This window comes from Ascaphus truei, chromosome 1, assembly GCF_040206685.1.
Source record: "Ascaphus truei isolate aAscTru1 chromosome 1, aAscTru1.hap1, whole genome shotgun sequence".
NCBI classification, from domain to species: Eukaryota; Metazoa; Chordata; class Amphibia; order Anura; family Ascaphidae; genus Ascaphus; species Ascaphus truei.
This window is the reverse complement of record NC_134483.1, coordinates 400,738,695-400,765,352: the sequence shown is the minus strand read 5'-3', so window position 1 is coordinate 400,765,352 and position 26,658 is coordinate 400,738,695. Positions and strand designations below refer to the sequence as shown.

At 40.2% G+C, this 26,658-nt stretch overlaps 1 protein-coding gene across 3 annotated transcripts in view; it reads left to right on the top strand.

The window, feature by feature from the left end:
* The window catches only part of TDO2 (tryptophan 2,3-dioxygenase), a 44,218-nt gene extending 20,441 nt beyond the window's left edge, over window positions 1–23,777 (top strand). For 2 of the 3 annotated variants that reach the window (XM_075612678.1, XM_075612693.1), the window contains 7 exons: window positions 4,241–4,427; window positions 5,141–5,248; window positions 10,469–10,580; window positions 17,916–17,973; window positions 18,127–18,206; window positions 18,930–19,020; window positions 22,356–23,777. In XM_075612678.1, the coding sequence (XP_075468793.1) occupies window positions 4,241–4,427; window positions 5,141–5,248; window positions 10,469–10,580; window positions 17,916–17,973; window positions 18,127–18,206; window positions 18,930–19,020; window positions 22,356–22,509 (790 nt within the window). In that variant the 3' untranslated portion in view covers window positions 22,510–23,777. The remainder of the gene's footprint in view (window positions 1–4,240; window positions 4,428–5,140; window positions 5,249–10,468; window positions 10,581–17,915; window positions 17,974–18,126; window positions 18,207–18,929; window positions 19,021–22,355) is intronic. The other variant, XM_075612684.1, reaches the window with a different exon arrangement.
* Window positions 23,778–26,658: the final 2,881 nt, after the last annotated feature.

The window sequence follows — 26,658 nt, the reverse complement described above, 5'->3', positions numbered from 1 at the left end:
TACACTAGTATTACATTTTGTTATTAAAACAGCTTCATCGGTTAGCTTAGGGGTTAGCCATCGTTATCACAGAAACATGGCTATCCCCTAAAAGCCCCGATGCAAATATCACCATTCAGCTATACTCCATTTCTAGGAGAGATAGGTCAAAGAGAGGAGGAGGGTGTTATTTTATATTGCAGACACCTTACAATTTACACTGTCAAATTGCCCTCATAAGCCCACAAAATCCAGTCCCACAACTCAAGTCACAAAAACGCAACTCATTTCCCAACCCACATGGACAAACCTTAAATCTCACAACCATTCCTTGCTATACTGGATTCTCTCCTCAAATCCCAGCAGAATCCAATCCTCTGACACCCTTTCTGACATTTTCAGTGGCCCTGCTATAGTGTACTGTGTAAGAAAACTTAAACCACACCAAACCAAGCCCTAACGTTCTCCTCACTTTAGCCCACAACAGTTTAAGGCTAACCTTACCAACTGCCCTTGGTACAGAATCGACTTAATTCCCAGCCCTGATTCTTCGCTCGACTATTTCCAATCCGAGTTCTTAAAACTATGTGGTACCCATGCTCCACTACGCAGAATAAGAGTACGGGGGGCCCACCTTCCGTGGTTTACAATTGACCTAATAGCACTCTACCATTTCAGGGATGCCTTGTGAAAAAGCTACAGTGTAACTGGCACTAACAAGGATTTTAATCACTACAGATGCTTGCGGAATATGTGCACAAGGCAAACAGGACATGCAAAAGCAAAATATTACTCTGACAATTTTCACCAGAATACATCAAACCCAGCTAACTTCTGGAAGGTTATCATCAACAATATATTCCAGCCTTCTACCCATCAACAACCAAGTAATATCACTAAGAAGGATATTACTCTGACAAACCCCACTGACATTGCAAATCCATTCAATGATTACTTTGTGGGGTATGCTACTAACTTATTAGCGAAACGCAACCCAAACCACAAACATGAACCTCATTCTGGGAGTACCCCTATAGCTCCACCCTCTCCCAACACTGCTCACAATTTTCAATTGGTCCCAGTTTCCGAAGAGGAGATTACACAAGCGCTCCTCAAATTAAAACTAAGCAGCCAATGTGGACCTGACATACTGCAATCTAAGTTCCTAAGACTTGGTACCTCAGTCATTACCAAACCAATTACTTCCATAGTCAACTCTATTCTGTCTGCAGGACATATCCCTAAGATATGGAAAACTGCCAGAGTTGTCCCAATATTCAAAAGTGGGGACAAAAACACTGTCTCAAACTACAGGCCAGTCTCTCTTCTCCCAATACTATCCAAAGTCATGGAAAATGTGTTCACTCCCAACTAAGTGATAACTATACCAAGACAAATTTCCCTAGCCATTTCCAATCTGGTTTTCGCCCCAAACACTCCACCGTAACTACCCTGCTAAAAGTTTGCAATGAAATCCAGTGTGGAATGAAATGGTGACAACTCACTGGTGCAATATTCCTAGATTTTGCAAACGCGTTTGATACTGTTGATCATGTTTTCTTGCTTAACAAACTCTGGAATAGGGAAGCATGTTTTAAACTGGTTTCATTCCTACCTATCAGGTAGATCCCAACATGTGTCTATCTCAGGCTCTAACTCCAACCCCTTGGATATCTCCTGTGGTGTCCTGCAAGGCTCTATTATGGGGCCCATACTCTTCTCAGTGTTCATCAATGATCATCCTGCAGCTTGTAAGGGAGCCTCAATACACATGTATGCAGATTACACAAACTTATATGCACACAGCCATAGTCTCTCCGAGCTTGAACAGATGCTTCAGTCTGAATTTCTGAGACTTGAAAATTGGATTTCCCAAATAAAATGTTTTAAAACACTGACAAGACTGTAAACGTGGTATTTTGACGAAGGCTAAAATTTTAAAGCTTCCAATGACTGAGCTCCAGGTCAGAACCAACGCTAAAACCACCCTAACTCCTGTTACTAGCTTGAAATACTTGGGCATATGTTTTGACTCCCATTTAATATTCGGGATGCACATTGATACCCTGACATCCAAAACCTATGCCAAACTAAGTATACTTTACTGGAACAAATCCACCCTGTCTGCTGGTCAGAAAGCGTATTGCACAGCAGATGCTAATGCCAATTATCGACTATCGGGACATAGTATATGGCTCGGCACCCCAAACCCACCTTAGCAAACTTGACACCATCTACAATTCAATATGCCATTTTGTTCTCCAATGCAACCACAACACACATCACTGTGAAATGCTCAAATAACTAGATTGGTCATCATTTGAGTCTAGGCGCAAAGTTCATCTTTCCTGTCTTGCCTTCAAATACTTTCTGAGCAAACTACCAGTCTATCTGAACAAGCTCCTCACCCCTACCACACGCAGCACTTATCATCTGAGATCTGACTCCAAGGTTCAACAAAGTATACGCTCCTCCTTCTACTACCGTGCACCCCAAAACTGGAACAATCTACCGGAGACTCTCACTGCCACCACCTGTCCAAGTTCTTTCAAAACTAAAGCTGTCTCACATTTGAATCTGGTCTGTAACTGCTACATACATCTATAATATATATTATCTCTAACTGTGCATGCTATGTCTTGTATATAATGTATACCCTGTTCACTTATGTAACTGTATTTGTAACCATGTATTATTTGTCATCTTAACTCTGTGCCCAGGACATACTTAAAAATGAGAGGTAACTCTCAATGAATTACTTCCTGGTAAAACATTTTATAAGTAAATAAATAAGGAACCATCTGACCCTAAAATGTGACATCATCGGCCCTATATAAGGCCTACACATCTCATTTTAGTGGAAGATTAACCACTTCATTACCTTAGCAGTACTAACCGCTAAGGTAATGAAGGGGCTATCTCCACCTGCAAGGCCTAGACATCCACCAAGGACCAAATACCACCTTCAGCCACCCCCGCTACCCACAATAAACATGGCACCTGTAGTTAACCCCTTCATTGCCTTAGCGATTAGCCGCTAAGGTAATGAAGTTGCCTATAAATGCATTTTTCATGCATCTGATTCATGATGGGTGCCTCCGGTGCTGATATTAAGGTGTATCAGCTCCGGAGACCACCAGCATCAATCCGATGCAGGAAAAATGCATTTTTTTTCTATGTCCCTCTCTCGTCGCCGCCTCTGAAGCTTCTCACCAGCTTCACGCCAACTTTGTCTGGTGTGAGAAATTTGGGAGGAAATCACCATTCTAGAGCCGTGATTAGTTTCGATAAGCTAATCGAGGCTACTAGAATTGCACGAATTTAAAAACTTGCGATAAGGGTCTTATCGCGCTTGTCGCCGCTCACCTGGCGATGTGTTTTTGATGAGAGCCAAAAATCCATTCGAAGCCCACTTCAAGGCTTTCTGAATCGCTGTATCTAAAAAGCCTCGATAAGTGGGTTATGACGGCTACTAGAATAGGCCCCTCTGTCTGAGATTATTGATTGACTGAATTAATAAGTATTTAAATAGAAAGAACCATTTTCTCTTACAGGAAATATACAACCCCACTTACTCATTTTATTATGTTTAGTGATGGTTGTTTTACTTCACACTGTAAATAAACGTTACACTTTAGATTATGTGTTATGCGGTCAAGTGAATATCTTTGATGGACCCAACGCTATAGTCCTTCATCTTTGATTATTCTACAACAACACATTAGACCGATGCTAATAAGAGGTATGCCAGCCCTTGGTATTGAATACAGTATGTGCTAAATTCAGAGAAAACAATGTTTGTTTCTGTTTTAGATAATGTCTCCTGATTTAACAGTGCTTTATGGATCTGGCCATAAGTGTGTCTTTAATAAACTGCTTATTAAGAAAATTACTTAACAATAAATTGAAGGTACTGATTCTGGAGATTACAATATACAACTCACCGCCACATTCTGGGTTTATGTCTTGAGTTAGCAGTTATTTGTAAGAAAGGAGAAATGAAAGACTGTGGTTCAAAGTGTTTGAAGGATTAGTTACGTTTTGTCTGTGTTATGAGATGTATTTGTTGGATTATGTGTTAAAAGTTTCATGCCCAACTGAAGCATGTGGGACAGTATATTACTCTAACAGTTCAAACAAGGTGAGGCTGCAACAACTAGGCAAAAACTCAATACAAATGTACTGAACCTGAAGAAACGAGTTTGAATCTTACCAACTCTAGACTATATATGTCAAAGTCTTATGTTTCCTTCTTTCAAAGGGACTACTTGTCTCCTGCCTCAGGGTTTCAGAGTTTGCAGTTCCGGCTATTAGAGAATAAGATTGGAGTCCCAGAAATTCTGAGAGTTCCCTATAATAGAAGACATTACCGTGACAACTTCAAAGGAAAGGAGAACGAGCTGCTTCTAAAATCTGAGGAAGAACTAACACTGTTAGGACTAGTAGAGGTAAACTGCCGGATTTAATTTTTTTTTTAAATAAGCAAACCTATGTTGCCCTTTGTTAGAAACATTAATTTAGTTAACATTTCTGAAACTGTTGTAAAATCTGAAGAAAATGGTTTAACTTAAAAAAATAAAATTACTTCAAAATGATTAGAAGTTTGTGTTTAAGCTGTAAAGAATATTTGTAGGTCTTTATATAAATGTTTGTATGCACAGACACAGCTTCTGGTACGGAATATTAGACAAGGACCGAGAATTTGAAAGATCCAATTAGAAGATAAGGGTCACATAACTCCTCTGTAACTCCTATTGACATTATTGCTAAAAAGTACCTTGATCCTTTTTGATGCAGTATAAGAATGTCCCAGTTTTACTCTAAATTTGTATTGATGTTTAAATATTTTGGGACCTAATTACTGTATAGCACTTACAGGTATAGCTTTCATTCAATAATGAAATCAATAAACAAATACACATATATTCAGATAGTTGTAAATATTTCCCATTGGTGACATTTTTGCAGCATGTTTGAAAAAAAAAAAACACAATAAAAACCCCCTTTATCTTAAATGGGACTAGTCTAAAAGTTCACAGAGTTTATTGTAAAATAGGATTCATGTTTGATGTTTTTGAAAAGAAAGTGAAAAAAACAGCAGGACTTGTGCCAACCAATGCCTTGACTTAAATTTGTAATTACATTTTACTATTTGATCAAGGCTTGGCTCGAAAGGACACCTGGACTGGAAGAAGAAGGATTTAATTTCTGGGGAAAGCTGCACGTTAATATATTCAAAGGATTAGAGGAGCAATTCCAGGCAGCAAAGGTACAGGACTGTATGTTCTTAGATGACTTAGACACAGTACGTAATGATGATTAAATGTTAACAATCTATACATTTAATATACTTTTTTTATTAACAAAATCAAACTGGATTTATTTAGAAATGAAATTCAAGCAAATAGGATCAGCCGACAAAAAAGTGTATGTGTAGATAGTTATTCTATATATTAATATGAAAATATACTTCCTACTGTAACGGGTCTTCCCCCACCCAACCGCATATAGAGTATCTGTGAGGGTGGAACCTATGTGTTACCAGGTGTTGTGCGTATACCTGCAGGTTCACCAGGGGCCTGAGCCTCCGCTTGCTGGGAACCTGGGGTGCTCTCTGGAACGTCTCTTGATCAGCGCCTCCACCTGTGCAGGGTTCTAGGAGTATAGAATGTACCCTACACAGGACCCGCATATAGAAATCACATACACTGGAGTATAGGTATAACCATTTACTATATGCAGCATCAATAACACAACTCATAACCATTTACTATATGCAGCATCAATAACACAACACATAACCATATATTTTAGCAACTCAGTAATGGTACCCAAGTCTCAAGTGTCAGTCACTCCTGCTAGGAGCATGTACCCTGTGCCCACCACCATGTACCCCCACACCATGTCCACAGTATAACCCCCTTGTCCCGTGGTCAGCGCTGCCACTATGTGTGAGTACTTTGTTGGTGCACTTATAACGATACCTGCCTGGTGCGGCGGCACCTGGCTTTAAAGAATCTTCTCAAAGGATCAGACGAGTTCCTGCACGACATCCAGGATCCACCCGCGTGGTGATCCGTCAGGGGCGATCCCATCCTGAAGATAGTCCAGCTCTCTTTAATGGCGGGGACTTGAGCCCAAGTCTCTCGGTAGGTAACGCAGCGTTCGCTGTGTCCCCAACTAGCAAACTGCTAACCTAGGGCCTGTCCCTATAGCACCACAAGCTATCAGAGGGGCTCAGGAACTGTCTGGGGCCTAGGGGGCTGCTGGCCTAATGCAGCGGGTCACAGACCCCTGCACGCACCTCCTATCCCTTACTAGTCCTGGTCCTGACTAACAGCTTCTCCAGCGCGTGAAATGTATCAATTACTGGCCTGCAGGGCACTCCTTCAGCCCTATTGGCTCCCTGGCGTCACATGGGGTGCTGCTGAGGCTCATGGAACTTGCAGTCTCTTCCAAGAGCCTTCCCTGGTAGGTTAGCATTCGCGCGCTTATCACTGCGCATGCGCAACTCTGACGGGCCGCCGGGGCTTAATGCGCATGCGCGAACTGGCGCAACATGGCGGCGCCCTGCACGAGAGCCACTGGGGACCTCCGGAGCACTGGAGCACTCCCTGCTCGGCCCCCACCCTCCAGATTGGCCGTCGGGTCTGCCGCTTGGCTCCGGCAGCACTCACCCACGATCCTGGCCACGGAGGTAATGGGGGTCGCAGGGCAATGAGGGGTTACCTGGCTACATCCTCCCCCTGGTAAAATCCCCAACGTCCCCACTTGGAACGCAACTTACTACTACACACAAACGTTATATAATAAAAATGCATCTTAACGAATATAACTTAGCACATTGCATCAACTTTAAACAATGTTACACAATTCTGTGAGCATCACAATCACAGATTGGATTTTGCTCCGAGACCACTGCTGAGCCTCATAATGGGGTACCCCAATTTGATCATAGGTTACCCGATTTGGAGGGTACCTAATTCTTTGGCTCCTTCGGAGATGTTCTTCTGCAACTCCCTCGGGGGAGTAATAAACACAGTCCTGAGGCTCAGCCTCTTCCCTTGAGGGGAGAAATGTCTCTGAACAGTCTCTGTTAGGCACAAAGCATGGGCTCTGTGGATCCAAAGGCTGGCCGGTTGGTGCCACCTTAGTAGGCGTTGGCCTACGGGGCCCTTTACCCGTAGCTCCTCCGGGAGATGCCCCTTCTGTGGAGTAGTCCCTTTGAGAGGGTCCTTCCATAGGATCTTCAGGAGTTTCAGAGTGGGTTTCGTTATTGACAGTCTCTTGACCCATCTCTGATAAGTCGGACTCACCGTTGAGCGGTGTGGCCAGTAATTCCGTTTCCTCATCTCCCACTTGTGGAATGGGGAGGAGGTGGTTACGTTGCCATACCTTTACCCGGCCTTCAGTGTCTTTGATGCGATAAACCGGGAGGCAGGCATCTGAGATTCTACTTCATATACACCGTCTCTCCATCGGTCGGCCAATTTGTGTTTTCCAGGGACTCCCAGATTGCGAAGTAATACAGGGTCTCCAGGACGAAGCTCTCGATATTTGACCTTATGGTCGTATCGCCTTTTATTGTCAGCATTCAACTTAGCTGTAGATTTCTCAGCCTGCTGGTACGCCTGGTGCAAGCTGTCTTTGAGTCGTTGCACATATTTGAAATGGGTAGCGTTGTGTATCCTATCCGTCAATACGCGAAGGCGTACATCTACTGGTAGTCTCGCCTCTCGTCTGAACATGAGGAAGTAGGGGGAGAATTTGAGTGGAACTTCCAGAGACCCCCGCTGTGTTAATCCGATGGCCATTAGTCTGTCTGCAGAAATGTCACAGACATGTTGCAGCATTACTGGGAGATTGCCCCAGATTTTCCAAGGCAATTGTTCGGATACTCGTGGCTGCATCTGTATATTAGAATAGTATCTAATTTCAAGAAATTATAATCCTGGGTAATACAGAGGCAAAGTTCATTGGCTTATTTAAAATAAGGTCCGGCTGGGATGTTTGCCGGGATGCGGTGCAGTGACATGTGCGGGGCCTCTGCTCTTACCATCTCCTGTGGCATTCGGTAGCTGGCGGCATCTCATCTCCTTCGGGCATCTCCCCATATATGGTCCTGTCATTATGGCTCTGCGACGTCAAATGCCGTTGCGTTGTCATGACAACGTGACACCACGGCGCTATTTAGCGTCATGTTTTCATAGCAAAGCAGCACAACAGGGTGACTTGTTGTCATAGCAAGGTGACCGCACATGGCACCGTGATGTCATGTGGCATCCCGTTGTCAAGGCAACATGATGCCATTTGACGTTGCGGAGCCATAATGATGGTGCCATGCAGGGTGAGATGCCGGGATGAGACAAGATGCCCGGGAAGAGAAGGTCAGAGAGTTACAGAGGCCCTGCACTCTCCCCCCAGCAACCAGTTTAATTGTTGTGAGGAACAGTGCAGTGCCTCTGTAATCGCGGGGTTCAGTGCAGTGGCACCAACTGTACCGCCATCACGCCAGACCTGTCCATTCTCCACACTAACATCACACCAAACATTGTCACATCAGAAATTAATACAAAATATGTGAAACTGATACATCCTATTATATATTTGAGTTATATAACCTGTTATTCCACATAAGCACTCCCCAAATACTTACTGACACACGTAAATCAAAATATCCGTATGTCAACTCATAATTCCTAAATCTGGTCCTATTGATAATTTAACAGTAGTCGATACATAACGCCATCTTGCATTACGTTTCCCACTAATTGAAATTTTGAAAATGTCCCCCCATTAAACAACATACATTGATACTTCAATACGAAAACAACGAGCCACGTATTCCTTAGTAGTGGCGGTCCTCGCTATGTTTTGCTTTAGGGTGAAGGGATTATCCGATGTGTCACAATGCATGGATTACCTAACCCCGGAACGGATTATCCGCTGCTCGCCGCCGTTCATTAACGTGGGATTCGCTTGACAATGCTTTCCATATTGAATGCTAGTTTCCGGAATGGATTCCGTCGGATAAGCGAGAGCCATCCGTATTTGATTGTCTCATAATTTCAATATTTTTTAAGCAATAAACCCCATCAAATTTAAAGGATTACCTGAACGGAGGGATTTGAATCTCAGCATTATATACTACTGAGACCACCCGGTGCCCAGGGTATCAATGATGTTATTGTCAGGGGAAAAAAAAACAATAAGACCGCCAGGCTGCCCAATAGAACACATCCTCCTGTGATAATGTCACAAGTTTGTATTGGCTGCTAGTGTGGGGCTGATCCTGGAAGCCATATTGTGTCTAATGGACTAGCATTATTGTATTGTATGTCTTTATATAGTGCCAAAAGTGTACTCAGCGCTTCACAAAGAATACAGTACAGGGAATTATAATTATACAATAAGTGCAGCAAAATCAGACAATAGGAAAGGAAATCCCTGCCCCAAAGAGCTTACAATCTACAGTAAGAAGTTTAATGGGAAACTTACAGAGACAGCAGGTGAGGGAGTAAGTGCTGTATCAGTATATGAATGCTGATATCTCAGGAATCGGGGATCCCCTGTTGCTAAAGTACTGTTTAGGTACTGTAAAAAAAAATAGCTAATTGTAAATTGAGTTCCAAAAGCCTAACTGCGAGAAGCACTTTACCAAAAATTATTAAATATATTTTCTATACTAGTTTTATCAGTGGTTATTAAGGGACCTCTACTTACAGTACATTTTCCATTATTAGGGCTTATATCTAAAACTTTTTATTACCTCAATATTTTTAAATTATATATATATATATATATATATATATATATATATATATATATATATATATGCAAATATAACTGTATGCTCATCTGCATGTCTTAGGCAGGTCTGCAACCTGCCTAAGACATGCAGATGAGCATACAGTTATATTTGCATATTTGCTTTCCTGTGGAGGGTTTTTGTCACTTTTTTTACTCACCATAACTTAACTCAGTATTATGGTTTTTTATATATATATATATAGATATATATATATATATATATATATATATATTAACAGAAAAATACAATGAGCGCAATCACACAAAGATTAACAAATTTTATTGTTACCACATAAACTGGAGGGTATATTATCTCACAATCTAACTTTCCCTAACTCAGTCTGCAGCCAAAAGGTCTACCGCTCCACGGGCTGGTAATAGAAAGATTTCCAAACAAGAATGACCTAGGCGCAAGTGGAGACAAGAAAAACAAACATAGGGTAATGCGTTTTAACAATTACACCACCAGATGGTACGATATGCACTAGTGTAATGCAATGCAAATGTAATATGTAATATATATATATATTTTATAAATTAGAACTTTTACAATGAAATATGTGATGAAAAATGGAAGTAAATGCAATTGTCACAAACAGAAATGCAAATTGGGTCTAAGTGGAACAACACCTTTTTTATGGACTGTTAAAATGATCTACATTTTGCTAATTTTTTAAAGATTAAACCAGATTCAGAAGATAAGGAAGAAATGATAGCTGAGCTTCAGAAGCAGAAAGAATTATTTATCGCCTTATTTGATGAGAAACGCCATGAACATCTTCTTTGTAAAGGTAAGTAGACAGAATAGAAAACATATAACAAATATATTTGAATTATTATAAGATTTGCCAAACTATCAGGCATTTGTGTAAAAAACCCTCCTACAAACAAAATAAACCAATGGTAGTGACATGTGTAAGGGCTTATTGGTGGGTGATTGACAATATTCTTCTTTAAACTGACATGCATGAGCGTCCATAACACAAACTAATGAAACATTGTTTAAAAAAAACATTTAGAGGGAGAACGAGTAATTATTGTTATGTATGTATGTCTTTATTTATATAGGGCAATCTGTTGCCGTGACCGCATGAACCGAACAGTTTATTGCCTCCCGGGTGCTCGGGTTCGGCACATTGTGGATTGGGTAGACAGATTGTTGGGAGGGACTGGGATTGACCCGGTGAAACAGATAACGAACTAAATAGAATAGATAGGAAACAAGGGGTTATGTAGGTAGAATGGGGGCAAGTGTGAGTTTGACAAGCAGCGAGACACTCATAGTAAATACAGATAATACTAGAAAACTTCTAAAGACTAAACCAAGTTGGCGCAGGAAGGAAGGAGTAGATAAAATAATAGTACAGGCTGAAAAAAAAATTAAATGCATGCTTGCTAATGCAAGAAGCCTGACAGATAAAATGGGGGAGCTTGAATTAATAGCTACATGGGAACAGTATGATAGCATAAGCATTACTGAAACATGGTGGGATGAAACTCATGACTGGAAATTTAATTTAGAGGGTTATTCCCTTTTTCGGAAGGATCGAGCAAATAGAAGAGGAGGTGGAGTATGCTTATATGTTAAACCGGATCTAAAACCTATTATAAGGGAAGATGTTTATGAAGGGAATGATGAAAATGTAGAGACCTTGTGGACAGAAATTAGCAGTGGAGGTAAAAGTATAAAGAAAATGTTTGTAGGGATATGCTATAAACCACCAAATATCTGTGAGATTGAGGAAGCTAAAATACTTTTCAAATGGAGAAGGCATCAAAACTAGGTCATGTTTGCATAATGGGTGATTTTAATTATCCAGACATAGACTTCGGCAATGAGATTAGCATTACAACAAAAGGAAACAGTTTTTTTGGGGTACTTAAAGACTATTATATGACCCAAATTATTGAGGAACCAACCAGGAGAGGAGCAATACTAGATTTGGTAATATCAAACAATGTAGAAGTAATAGCAAATATTCAAGTCCTGGAGCGTTGGTTAGCAGTGATCATAACATGGTCTCATTTGAAATAAATTATCAAAAAACAGATTACTTGGGTTCAACAAAGACCGTAAACTTTAGAAAGGCAGATTTTAATAAACTGAGGACTAATCTACAAGTAATACACTGGGATGATGCTTTTGCAGGAAAAATTTAGAAGATAAATGGGAAGTCTTTAAAACATTGTTAGAAAAGCACAATCATCAGTGTATACCTTTGGGTGATAAGTATAAAAGAAATAAGTCAAAATCAATGTGGCTAAATAAACAGGTAGGGGAGGAAATGGAAAAGAAGAGGCAGGCTTTAGATTCTTTAAGTCAGAAGGGACGGAGGTATCATATCAGAATTATAATTGCAAAAGGGGCATCAAATTAGTAAAAATGGATAATGAAAAAAGGATTGCAATAGAAAGTAAGATAAACCCTAAAAAGTTCTTTAAATACCTTAATAACAAAAAAATGATAAAAGAAAATATAAGACCCTTTCAGTGTGAGATGGGCAGGTAGATTATTGGAGATAAGGGAAAAGCAGAGGGATTAAACAAATTCTTTGCCTCTGTGTTTACCAGGGAAGAATCAATTTCAATTGTAGTGCCACAGGAAGAAGCCACAACCTCCATATTAATGAACAATTGGTTAACTGAGGAAGAAGTTCATAGGTGGCTTGAAAAAAATAAAGTAAATACGGCACCTGGCCCCGATGGCATACATCCAAGAGTTCTCAAGGAGTTAAGTTCAGTAATAACCAAACCATTACATTTAATATTCAAGGACTCCATTTCCACAGGCTCAGTACCATAAGATTGGCGTAAAGCAGATGTGGTGCCTATATTTAAAAAGGGAGCTAGATCACAACTGGGGAATTACAAGCCTGTAAGCCTGACTTCAGTAGTAGGGAAACTACTTGAAGGTTTAATACAGGATAATAATCAGGAATACCTCATGGAAAACAAAATTATTAGTAATAATCAGCATGGATTTATGAAGGATAGATCATTCCAAACTAACCTTATTTGTTTCTTTTGAGGAGGTGAGAAGGAATTTAGACCAGAGTAATGCAGTTGATGTGGTCTACTTAGATTTTACAAAGGCTTTTGATACGGTTCCACACAGGAGGTTGGTGTACAAAATAAAGCAAATTGGACTCAGTAAAAATATATGCACCTGGATTGAAAACTGGTAGAAGGACAGACAACAGAGGCTTGTTATAAATGGAACTTTTTCAGGTTTGGCTAAGGTCGTGAGTAGAGAACCTCATGGATCAGTACTGGGACCCCTGCTTTTTAACTTGTTTATTAATGACCTTGAGGTTGGCATCGAGAGCAAAGTCTCCATCTTTGCTGATGATACTCAATTGTGTAAGGTAGTAGAATCAGAGCAGGATGTAATTTCTCTCCAGAAGGACATGGAGAGACTGGAAACTTGGGCAGGTAAATGGCAGATGAGATTTAATACAGATAAATGTAAGGTTATGCATTTGAGAAGCAAGAATAAACCGGCGACATACAAATTAAACGGGGATAAATTGGTGAATCCTTGATGGAGAAGGATTTAGGAGTGCTTGTAGACAGCAGGCTTAGCAATAGTGCCCAAAGTCATGCAGTAGCTGCAAAGGCAAACAAGATCTTATCTTGCATTAAACGGGCAATGGAAGGAAGGGAAGTAAACATAATTAAGCCCCTCTACAAAGCATTAGTAAGACCACACCTTGAATATGGAGTACAATTTTGGGCACCACCTCTTAGAAAAGACATTATGGAACTAGAGAGAGTGCAGAAAAGAGCCACCAAATTAATAAAGTGGTGGACAATTTAACTTATGAGAACAGGCTAGCTAAATTAGATTTATTTACATTAGAAAAGAGGTGTCTAAGAGGGGATATGGTAACTATATACAAATGTATTTGGGGACAGTATAATGAGCTTTCAAAAGAACTATTCATACCATGGCTAGTACAAAGGACATGGGTAATCCATTTAGGTTGGAGGAAAGGAGATTTCACCAGCTACAAAGGAAAGGGTTCTTTACAGTAAGGGCAGTTAAAATGTGGGATCCATTACCCATGGAAACTGTGATGGCAGATACAATAGATTTGTTCAAAAAAAGGTTGGACATCTTTTTAGAAAGGAAAGGCATACAGGGATATACCAAAAAAGTAAACATGGGAAGAATGTTGATCCAGGGAATAATCGATTGCCAATTCTTGGAGTCAGGAAGGAATTTATTTTTCACTTTATGAGATATCATTGTATGATATGACACTGGTTTTTTTTGTTTGCCTTCCCCTGGATCATAAGGAAATATAGATATAGGATAAAGTATCAGTTGTCTAAATTTAGCATAGGTTGAACTTGATGGATGGATGACTTTTTTCAACCTCATCTACTATGTAACTATGTATATAGCACCATTAATGTACATAGCGCTTCACAGTAGTAATACACATGACAATCATATAAATAACAAATAATACAAATAGGTCAACGGAATAAGTGCTTCAGATATAAAAGTAACATTTCGGAAGAGGAGTCCCTGTATATGTGTATATGTGTGTATGGTGAGTTTATGTGTGATTGAGAACCCTGAGAAGTTTGAAACCTTGTAACATCAACAATTTGGTCCAATTGAAGGTATTACATTATTTACTCTTCCCTTTTTCTCCTGTTATTTTACCATTCGTTATTTAAAAAAACCATGAAGAAGAGTAGAGAGGGACACATTGCTGTTCTAGAAAAAGGAGAAGCTGAATGAATCAGCAATTCATCTCAGCACACTCTAGTCTCCTCGTGTCTTATATGAATTCACAACTGAAATATAGCTGCCACCAGTTTCTTGGTTATAAAAAAAATTAAGACATTCTCAGTAATATTGTTTTATAATGTATTTTGCATAGGTTCACTTAACTAAAGCCTCTAGCTTACAAGTGCATATGCATTTACCTTCTTAACCATTATAAATATAATAGCACATTTGCACATCCATGTTTTTCTTCTGTACTATACTGTATGTCTCCCAATGTACTACTTATAATGTACTGTCATCCCTTTAGAGCAGACCATGTATGCAAGTATTATAAGCAAATACTTCTTTCACTCAAAATTTACTTTCATGATTTAGGCACTTATTCCAATTTTGTATTATTTTTCCTTGTATGATGTAGTGTTAAATATATAAATTAAGTGATGCATACAGTGGTAGTGCGACTCTGTTGCCGGAATCTCAGCTTTACTCAGGTCCCTTTAAGGAAGGAAACAGCTGTGGCAGTGGAATTTATCAGAGCACGGCCCAGGGAACAGTTCATTAACATATATCATACAATAAACAATCGGTGTAGCTTCCCTTTAATAGATTTCTAAAACAAATCATATCAGTATAAATAGGTTTAAAAAGAAATATAGAGGAGCGCATGTAGCTTCACAGCATAAAACCTTCTTTTCATCTGTACAAATGAAGATGGATTAAACATACTCAGAGTAAAATTAAAGTGCTCGTCAGTGAATTGATGGTGGTTAGAGAGCTGAATCAGACGAGTTCCATGAATGTAGGAAGTGTCATGTCAAACCTCTCACACGGCTCTGACCCTTGTGCGTGGAGATGTATATGCTCCACCCAATGCGTTTTATCGGTTTGGTAAATTTCTCAAGGTATAATTGAGGAATAATAAAAGAAATCAGCAATAATCTAATATTGGATAGAATGTTAACTGTGTATCCTTAATGATAATGTGAGGATACAGGTTAAACTAAACACGTAATAAAATTGAATAAATGAACAGATGAAAAATAATAAATTTATTAAATAAATACAATTAAGACACTTAATTCCAAAGAGAAAAATCCACAGATTAGTCCCAATTAGTAATATTGGTCTGTCCACAATAGTTAGCTGGAAGTTAGTACAGTAGATTCATCCTTAGGCTAAGGCCCCGCTCCCTCAGTCACCGCGCCCGCACTGTAGACAGGCAGGCGCTGACAGACACAGACCGCGATATGCGGTCTGTAGGGAGCGGGAGCCGAGGCTGAAGTGGGAGGGGGGGTATGGTTTAAGCGGAGGGACCCGCTACCCCCCCCCTCCACGGCTCGGGCTCCCAGCGGGAGCTGCTGCAGGCTGCCCTACTCACACGCTGACACTCAGGCACACACACACACACTCAGGCACACAGGCAGGCACTCGCACACACATACACACACACAGACAGGCACTCACGCTGCTTTCCCTCCACACTTTCCTCCCCGCTCCCCGAAGCCTCCCCTCCTCATTGGCTCACAGCCACACCACGTGACGCGTCGACGCTTGGGATTACAATTCTCTTGAATCCCCTAGCGGCTGAAGCATCACAGCATGTAGTGAGCTGTGCCGTGAGGGGGGACTGGGACCGGCTCGGGAGGATTCCCCTGCTGGTGGGGAACGCTCGTGCTGCTGCCCGCGCTGCCGGGCGCTTCAGGTCCCAGGCCTTAGGCTTCAATCATTTGTATTTTTCTGATAATGAATGGGTTAATTCACTGAGGTTTTAAAGTTTATCTGAGAAATGTTTGAAACCTTAAAGTGTGGTGTGTACTACACCTATACCTGCCTTATCTCTCCATTACCTCTATCCCATTGTGTAGTTGGTCTTCTGACAGATTGAGTAATCCCCAATGTAAACAGCAAGTCACTTTTTGCACATACAATATGCCCAGGAGCACCAGCTTTAAAAAAAGCAAAGCAGTAAGGTTTATATTTTAATAAAAATAATAATAGCATGTTCTTGTATAGCGCTGCTAGTTTTATGTAGCGCTTTACAGAGACATTTTGCAGGCACAGGTCCCTGCCCCGTGGAGCTTACAATCTATTTTTTGGTGCCTGAGGCACAGGAAGATAAAGTGACTCGCTCAAGGTCACAAGGAGCTGACACTGGGAATTGAACCAGGTTGCCCAAACTCAGTGCTAGTCAGTGTCGTTACTCACTGAGTCGCTTCTTCTCCCCAAATGATTGGTGCCCTTGTCTGTGCTACTATTGTTAAAGTTTTGCAGTCTTGCGACTTTGATAAAGACAGAAATCAATGTATTGCTCCATAGAATGGTATTAATTATGAAACACAGTACTCACGCATTCGATCCATCAGTAGCACACAAAGAGGCAGACTCACTAAGGCCCAAGACATGAATGTGAGTCAAGTGACCTTTATCAATAACCCCACAAAACCTTTCCATGTCTTACTCTACATACTGTATATAACTTTAGTAGATACAGTATGCTGGGCAGCAAACACAATCAATCAGAAAATACACTCAAGATCATCATCAAATGAAAAATACTGTGCTCACAAAACCAGTAACTTATCTGATTGAGCTTTTGTCTGTGGTCTGTGCACCATGTTCATACATTGGGTAGTAATTCAGGTAAAGTGCAGAATTGCCAATTCACTGCTTCTTCATGAACACTTGCATTGAAGTCAGTGGGACTTTTCTTCTGGTAGCGCTATTGTACTTTATTGATTTTAGTGTCTATGCCACGTTTGCTAAGCCCAATAACTGCACAGGAATTATAGTACCAGGCTCCCCAAAATTGCAATAAAAAAGAGTTACATCCTTCATGGGAAAATATTTAGTTTTTGTTTTTTAAGGACTTTCATCAGCGAGATAGGGGCAAAAAAATAAGCACCCCAAAATTGCAATAAAAAAGAGTTACATCCTTCATGGGAAAATACTTAAGTTTTTGTTTTTTAAGGACTTTCATCAGCGAGATAGGGGCAAAAAAATAAGCACCCCAGCAGTTTTATAAAAAAAATAAAATGTTCAAGAATTAGTGCAATTGTTTCTTGGTGTTTGTAGATACTGTAGCTGGAGGCGCATCAGCAAACCCAGTAATTTCACATTTTTGTGATCACTCGTGTTAGAAGGGAACACCCTAAAAAAATATATATTTTAAAAAAATCATAATGGCAATTATCAGTATAGTATGATAAACTGGTCCTGAGATAATTGTAGAACATAAAGATTTACAAGCAAATTTAAAGAGCTTCGGATGACAGATAAGGATACTAGGTGTAGGTTCATCTCCTTGCCTTTAAATTAAATATCTGCATCATTAATAGAATGTACTGTACATACACTGACAAAACTCTGCTAATATGTTTTCTAGGAGACAGGCGACTGTCATATAAAGCACTCAAAGGGGCTCTAATGATCTACTTCTACAGGTAACTGGATTAAATGCAAATATGCCAAAACTAAATACATTTTTGAACAATTTGTTGTACTAACCTTCAGATTGAAAGAGTGTATAAAAGTACAAATGACAAAAAAAGGACCACATTCTTAAATATGACCCAGTATATTTTCTATTCTGTAAGGGAGGAACCACGATTCCAGGTTCCATTTCAACTTCTCAATTCTCTTATGGATATTGATACCTTGATGACCAAATGGAGATGTAAGTTGTTTTTACTGCGAGATTTAACTTACAGTAATTATAAGTTGTTACACATATTTCATACTGGGTTTCATTCTGATATGTTACAACTTTTTAGCTGCCCTTTTTTATGCTCCGTACCATCTATAAATACATTTTGATGATCCTACTGTATTTTAAAATATACATTGGCAATCCCTTTTCTACCTTACGTGAATGAAAAACATAAAGGTAGAAAGTTTGAATGCAATGTAGTTGTAGGTTGATGTGATGTTAACAATATCAGTATTTGTTCAGATACTTAATAAATAATATTAAAAACAGTGTTGACTCAGTATCTCTTTTTATTTAAAATTGTGTGTAATATGTATGAAAGAGGTAATTTTATTTAAAAAAAAAGAGAGATTGAAGTTACACAGGTTCTCAGTACAATACAATATTATACTTACAGTATCATAAAATTACCTTTGTCACACGTTCCCCAGCACTGCCACTGACCACCATTGTATTTGAAAGTGTGTTGATTGAATCATATTTACAAAAAAGATAGGTAAAGCATAGTCATAGAAATAACTTCCCCCATAAGAGTGTTTCATGTCTTTTTCATTCTTACATACTGTACATACATTCTATAAAGATTATTTAAACACTACACATCTAGATTTGTTAAGCAATTACACTTTTTTTTATCCATATGAGAGTGAAAAGAGGATTTTAAATGGATCGTGTTAATTCTTTGACTAGATAATCATGTGTGCATGGTGCACAGAATGATTGGTAGCAAAGCTGGCACCGGTGGATCGTCTGGCTACCACTACTTGCGCTCAACTGTGAGGTATGTTAAAACATCTTCGTTAATCACTGCTGCTATTGTCAGTGCGTAGCTAGGCATGCACGGGCCCCGGGCAAAACTATTTCAAGGCCCCAATAATATTAATTCTGACTACAATTTTTTTCTCCCTCCCCACATCCTCTCCCTGATCATATCTCCTCTTCATAATCATCTCTCCTCTTCCTCATCATCATATCTCCTCATCATCATCTCTCCTCCTCCTCATCTCTCCCCCTCCTCACCTCTCCTCCTCCACCTCTTCCTCCCCCTCATCTTTCTCACTCCTCCTCCCTCCCCCACATCTTTCACTCCTCTCCCTTCCCCCAGAATGTCTCTCTCCTCTTCCCCCACCATCTCTGTCCTCTCTCCCCCCAGCATGTCTCTCTCCTCCCCCGCATGTCTCTCCCATCTACTCCCCAGTATGTCTCTCTCCTCCAACCCCAGCATGTCTCTTTCCCCTCCCCCTAGCATGTCTCTCTCCACTACACCCCAGCATGTTTCTCCTTTCCTCCCAGCTTGTCTTTCTCTCTCCTCCCCAGACAGAATCTTTCTCTCTTTCATCTCCCTCCAGCATGTCTCTCTCCACCCCCACAGCATTACTGTCTCAACCATCCCCACCATGTCTTTCTCTTCTTACACTACTCATCTCATTATTTCTCTATTCTCCCCTCATGTATTTATCTTATTTCCCCCTCATGTCTTTTTTCCTCCCTCTTCTCTTTTCTCACACATGCCAGTCCCTTTATTTATTCCCCGTATATTTTCTCTTTCATGTCATCCTCTCTCTAACAACCTGAGGTTTCTTTTCCCAGCATATTTTTCTCTTTTCTTCCCATTTCCCCATCATTTCTCTCTCCTCCCCCTTATGTCTCTCTCTTTTCTCACAATCATGTCTCTCTTTTCTCACACTCATGTCTGTATCTCTTTTCTCCCCATGATATCTGTCTCTGTTTTCTACCCCAAATCTCTCTCTCTCTCTCTCTCTCTTTCTTTTCTCCCACATATGTCTGTCCCTCTTTTCTCCCACTCATGTCTCTCTCTCTCTTTTCCCCCTCATGGCTCTCTCTCTTTTCTCCCCCTCATGTCTCTTTCTCTCTATTTTCTCCCCTCATGTTTGTGTCTCTTTTCCCCTCATGTCTCTCTATCTCTATTTTCTTCCACTCATATCTCTCTTCTCCCCTTCATGTCTGTCTCTTTTCACCTCATGTCTGTCTTCCCTTTTCTCCCCCTCATGTCTTTCACTCTCTCTTCTCCCACTCTCTCTCTCTTTTCTCCCCTCATGTCACTTTCCCCCTCATGTCTCTCACTCTTCTCCCATTCATGTCTGTCTCTCTTTTCCCCTCGTCTCACTTTTCTCCCCCCTCATGCCTCTATCATTCTCTTTTCTCCCCTCGTGACTCTCTTTCCTCCCCCTATCTCTCTTTCTCTCTTTTTTCTTGCCCTCATGTCTGTCTCTCTTTTCACTTCATGTCTATCTTACTTTTTCCACACTCATGTCTCTCTCTTCTCCCATTCATATTGGTCTCTCTTTTCCCCGTCTCTCTTTTCTCCACCTCTGTCTCTCTCTTTGCTCCCCTTAATGTCCATCTCTCTCTCTCTGCCGCCTTCATGTCTCTCTCTCTCTCTCTCTCTCTCTCTGCTCCCCCTTATGTCTCTCTCTTTGTTCCCCCTCATGTCTCTTTCTTTTCTCTCCCTGTCCCTTTCCCCATATGTATTTCTCTCGTACTTTATTTTCTCTTTGTGTTCTTCTCTCTCCCTCTCTGTCTTCTTCCCTTTCATGTCTGTTTTTACCCCCCTGATTTAACCCTTCCCTCCTCTCACCTTCCGAGCCTGTCTCTCAGGCTCCAGCCCCACGCTGCACTACTTGAGGCACCACCCCTTGACATAGGTCCTACAGAGATTCTGCAGTGGAAGGGATTTCCCATCTGTCCGTCCTACTGTATCCCAGGCCCCTTACACACTGGGCCAGGACAGCAGCCCTGGCTGTTCCTCCTTGTCAGCCTGCCACCACATACCATTTACCCCCATTTGTCTTTATCTGAAGACAGAGAGATGGGCCGCCGACAAGGGTGGGAGGGAGCGTGGGCCCCCGGACTTCGCCCAGTCTGCCCTTGCTATAGCTATTCCCCTGGCTATTATACAAGTTACATACTGTAACAAAATATGTTTTATTCTATATTTAAGTCTGTAACGTATTGCCATTTTTTCTATATCGGTCTCAGGAACAAAAACATTTAGGTTTAAAGATTTTAAGGGGATTATTCAATATCCACCAAAGCAACAGTTCAGGCCATTTTCAGCTGCAAATCCCTATTTAAGGCAATGGGGTTTTTGACTGAAGTACAGTAGGCCCAAACAGCCACATCGGTGCATTTGTGCCTACTGTAATTGTTCCTGTAAGTTCTGTGATCTGCCCTAAATAACCTGGCAGCGATAGTAGACTGTTATTTTGTGTAATATAACCCATAATACTGAGAATTAAGTATCCATCATACTACAACTCTCCAAATATAACATATTTATATAAATGATATAACTTCACAATTAGATTTCAAAGACTGCTTCAGAATTTCTTTTGCTGAAAGTTATGCACAGGCATATGAAATGAGATGGTGTCATCTGTTCTTATGGTTCAATCACACCAGTGATAATGCAGAGTGCAATCAAAAAAAATTGCAGTGCATTTAGATAGTCATAGTGGGAGCTCTGGGACACTACTGTACTTTGTCAGTTCATTAAGTTCACATAAAAACGTTATTTTTATTGCACAAGCCTAACCAAAAAAAAATATAAACATAGAAAAAACACACCTTCAGCAGCTTACATCTCTGTGCGTGTTTGCTGACGCATCAAAATTAGTTTTTATGTGTTGTTGACAAGAGAATGCAAAGCTTTCATTACTGCCCAATGTAGAATGTATGGTTAATTTCAAGGAGCGTTATTCTGGTACTGAAGATCACAATGTACAGTATTAACGACAACAGGTCAGCAAACATTTATCATTATGTAATAAATGTTTACTTAACAGTGCAATTTTTTTGCTTTTTAATTAGCACTAGATTTCATCAAAACAGAATTCTAAAACAAACCATGCATTTTACCAAACCAATCATGATTAGAATGCTGGAATCAAATGGCGATCCTTTTGGTCATACTAAAATATGCTACCCATTAGTTATTTCATGTTTAAACCAACAGCAACTTAGGTGGGATGATATTTACACTTTCCTTTTCAGATGTATCGTATCAGAAAACTAGAGAATGATAACTAATGTTTAATCTGACAACGAGATGCGAATAAATCAACATTTGTTTTTTTTTCTTCTATTTTTCAACAGTGACAGGTACAAGGTGTTTGTTGATATATTCAACCTCTCATCATTTTTAGTGCCAAGGCACTGGATACCTCGACTGAACCCAAGTATCCATAAATTTCTTTACACCGCAGAATGCTTTGACAGCTCCTATTTCAGCAGTGACGATTCTGATTAAAATCCCTGTTTTGCCAATGAAGGATGATTACAACAGAAAATGTGATGGATTAGTGCAGCAAACCAAAGATTGAACTTATGTACCTCAAATATTCAAGTCAAATGTATTGTTTAAGAACTGTATGTAAGAAAAACATGTTTGGCATCCACTGTTTATTTGTTATATGTATGTAAAGTATATAATGTATTACAAATATTAGAAGTACCACTTAAAGAGGCAGTGCAAGCAACTTTAAAAAAACAACTTTTTTTATGTTTAATATATGCAGCCTTTGATTATCTTTATTGAAAACGAATTACCTAAGCTGCCAATCGATTCATTCTCCAATGATCGACCAGCAAAGATCTTGCTTCCCAGGGTTCACTAAAGGCTGCCTTTCAGTTTAAAATCAATCCTTCAGTCTGTGTAACTCAGCAGCTACAATGTATTCTTATATTACTAGGGTAACATTATCTAATGTTACAGTTTGCAGCTCAAACTGCTGGAAATGTTGGCGACAAATGATCACAAAAAGGAAAGTGTTGCAAAGATCTTGCATTTGCTGGGAAAATGTTTAAAATCTTCTATAGAAAGCAAAAGATTATTAGTATATTAAAACTCATTAAAAATGGCATTAAGGTTTGAATAAAAAAAAGTAGTATTAGTGAATCTAATACTACAAAACTGATTTATAAAAAACCCAAAAAAAACACACACAGGATATTGCTTGGATTGCTCCTTTTAAACAAACTACAAATAAGATTTCTGCCAAATATATTAGCACATTTGTGAATAGATAAATGTAGTGTAAATAGACTGTGGGGGTAATAATATTTGTAGTAACTTAGCTGTTTTATTTGTAATAAATCAATATAAAGTATTTTACTATGTCACTTAAAATAAATTCATAACAATCAAGAGTGGACGTGTTCCATGGTGTACTTGCAAGTTAGTTCTTTAAATAGGGTAATATATTCAACAAAATGTAACTTCTGCACAAAAGAAAAATACAGTATATGGGAGAACATGTAAATAGAGCTTAGTAATAGTAGTCTACCAGTGGAGACATCCACACGAAATATTCTAATATTATAGTTTTTCTTCTCAATCCGCTCCATGTGGCACAGTTGTTAATGAATAACCAATCACACATTCACATGTACAGTATCTGTTTCCTGGCTGGAGTTCTCTGAGAAAGAGGTTTGAGAAGCAATGCTGTATGAAGAGAGCAATGTACCAATAGATAGCCATCCAAAATCAGAATAAAGCAGATGCTATGTAAATCAGAATCATACTAGTGCTACTGTATGTGTAGTACATATAAGAGTAACTGTTATTTCAGATATAGGGGAAAAAACACAAACAGACACAGATCATAGTGCAACACTGTAGGGTTAAAACAGGTCTACACTAATACACACACTGCACATATAACATAGAGACTCCTAGTGACTATAAAAACTATTTATTAAATAAAAAGAACTATGCCATAAAATGGTTTGGACAAATGAGAACACCGCTGGTCATCCAGATGTGAAAAATCAGAGCCCTACTTACAAGCAGCAAGGCAAATACAGGGGCAGGTGACACAGTCACTTTGAGCTTGGTATTGGACTTTTTGGGACACTTGGTCACATTTGAGCCCCATTGCAGCCGTTAGTTCTTGGCATACAGGACGCTTGTACTGTCCCTTTAAGGGCACGTGCACACTCGCATGCAGGCACGCTGACACAGCCTGTGTAACCGGAGGAGGAAGTGAGGAGAGCAGCCTCACGTGGAGGAGAGCTGTGAGCCCCACAAGCAGGCTTCCAACACTGCCACTGTTCCTGTTAACCCCTGGAGGGAGAGTCAGCACGAAAGGCACAGTACAGCAGGAATTACATCTCTACAAAGACATCAGCAGCAGCCAGAAGACTCTTTGTTGCATTGCCTATATTTGCCTTGCTGCTTGTAAGTAGGGCTCTGATTTTTCACATCTGGATGACCAGCGGTGTTCTCATTTGTCCAAACCATTTTATGGCATAGTTCTTTTTATTTAATAAATAGTTTTTATAGTCACTAGGAGTCTCTATGTTATATGTGCAGTGTGTGTATTAGTGTAGACCTGTTTTAATACTACAGTGTTGCACTATGATCTGTGTCTGTTTGTGTTTTTCCCCTATATGGCCTGTCAAGCAAGTGTGCTGATCCCCTGAGGAGTACAGGATTATCCAATGAACTTTTGGCGCCAGGTTTTTCTTTGTTTTCACTTTCACTTTCTGTCAGTACTGACAGTATTACTAGGCAGCCTTTATATATATATATATATATATATATATATATATATATATATATATATATATATATATATATTTTGCAATTGTCACACTGGTGTTTTAGTCTTTAGCGCTTGTGCACATTTTATCTTTTTCACATGTTATTTCAGATATACTCTAGGTGCGACTTCAAGTGTGAAGAGAAGTACAGTAAAGGGAATATTTTACAGAAGACGAACAAACGTGTGACTACAGATTATACCTTTCCTTGGCTTTCTAAGGCAAACTTCGAAAACTATAGCTTTTTTGTGGAAGATGGTTATTACAGTGGTCTCATTTGTGAAATACTATTGCCACAGGCATGAGTAAATATTTGACCCTAACTCGGGTGCTAACTAGAGGAGTTATTAATTTAATTGTAACTGCTGATCAGGCACCATCGCACGAAAAGTGATACTGAATTTGCAGATCTGCACTATCGCAGTTTATTGAATAACCCTGTAAAAACCTACTGAAACCATCAGTAAAATCCCTAGTAGTTTTCCTCTAATGAAAATCGAGTCTGTTTTTTTTTACAGTAAGTAATGTTTAAATATTTGTATAGAGAATAATGATTTCTTTTTGTAGAAATTGTATCTGATTCTCTAGATAATTAGATTTGGAAATCTGTGATTCCTTTCTAAATTCATCAGATTCCTTTGAAAGTACCTTGGCACATCACTACATAGCAAAATAGAATTTGACAGCAGATAAGAATCACTTGTGCACGGTTTCCTATCTGTTCTAAACCCTCATAACCTATTTGATAAATGGCTTTTTTTCATACAGGTATTTAGCCTTATTCTATGCCAAGCACTATTGAATTCCTTTACTGTATTATCCTCCACCATCTCTGCTGGAGGATATACCACAAATCCACCACTAGAGATGGGCAAAGGTTTTTTTGGCGGATATCGATTTGTCTCTTATCGGTCAATTCCTTTGGTCCATGGATTTCCGTGGACAAGTCTCAAAAAGGCCAATTCACCTTTTTTTCTATCACTGGTAATCTGTGCAATTGTAACGCCTGTATGCCCGCAGACCTGGCCAGTCCCCAGTACTGAGGTGGGTAAGGTTATAACACGCACCCACAGCAGTGAGAGCGTGCCCGGAGTGTGGTAGTGCATTGCCGGGCCTGTTGAGAAAAGGTTAACAGATACTTGCAATGTCCAGGATATCAGAGTTTGGATAGTAATGTCCGTGTGCCAGAGTTCAGGGGTAATAGAGAGCAGCGTGGTCGAGTCCGTAAGCCAGTGTTCTAGGATAGGAGAGGGCAGCGTAGTTGTATCCGAATGAAGGGTCCAAGGGCAGGAGAAAGCAGGGTAATCCAATTCAAAGCAGAGTTCAAGCCAGGGAGATCCAAAGGTAAACAGGGACTGGAACCACCGCTGAAAGAGACAGGAGAGCCAAGCATAGAGACTGCACACACAGGGGTCACAAGAAGCAATGCAGAGCAATGAGCTAGAGACAGACAGGAATTATAAAGGAGGGAGCACCAATGGGAGAGAGAGGAGGAGCAGAGGGTTGAGTGAGGGGTTGCAGAGATAGGTCAGAAGGAGTGAGGGAGGAGACAGGTGAATCAGACAGGGATTTGGCTTGTACACTATGAGGGGCGGAGCCAGAGCTCAGGGGAGACCTACAAGTAGAGCATGTGCGCGCGCCCTCTGTAATAGTTGGATGCGCGCACAGTGTGTGCCAGGGAGCGTGAGGAGCGTCGCGCCGCGGGGGCGCTCGCCAAGAACGGCGAGGGGGTAGGAGCGGCTGAAGGAGGTAATGTGACAGGAGAGGGAGAGGGAATAGAGAGACGCCGCGAGCAGTTAGTCCTGCAGAGGGGATCGGGTGTTTGGGGATAAGCGCGCACCTTGCGGGGAACGCG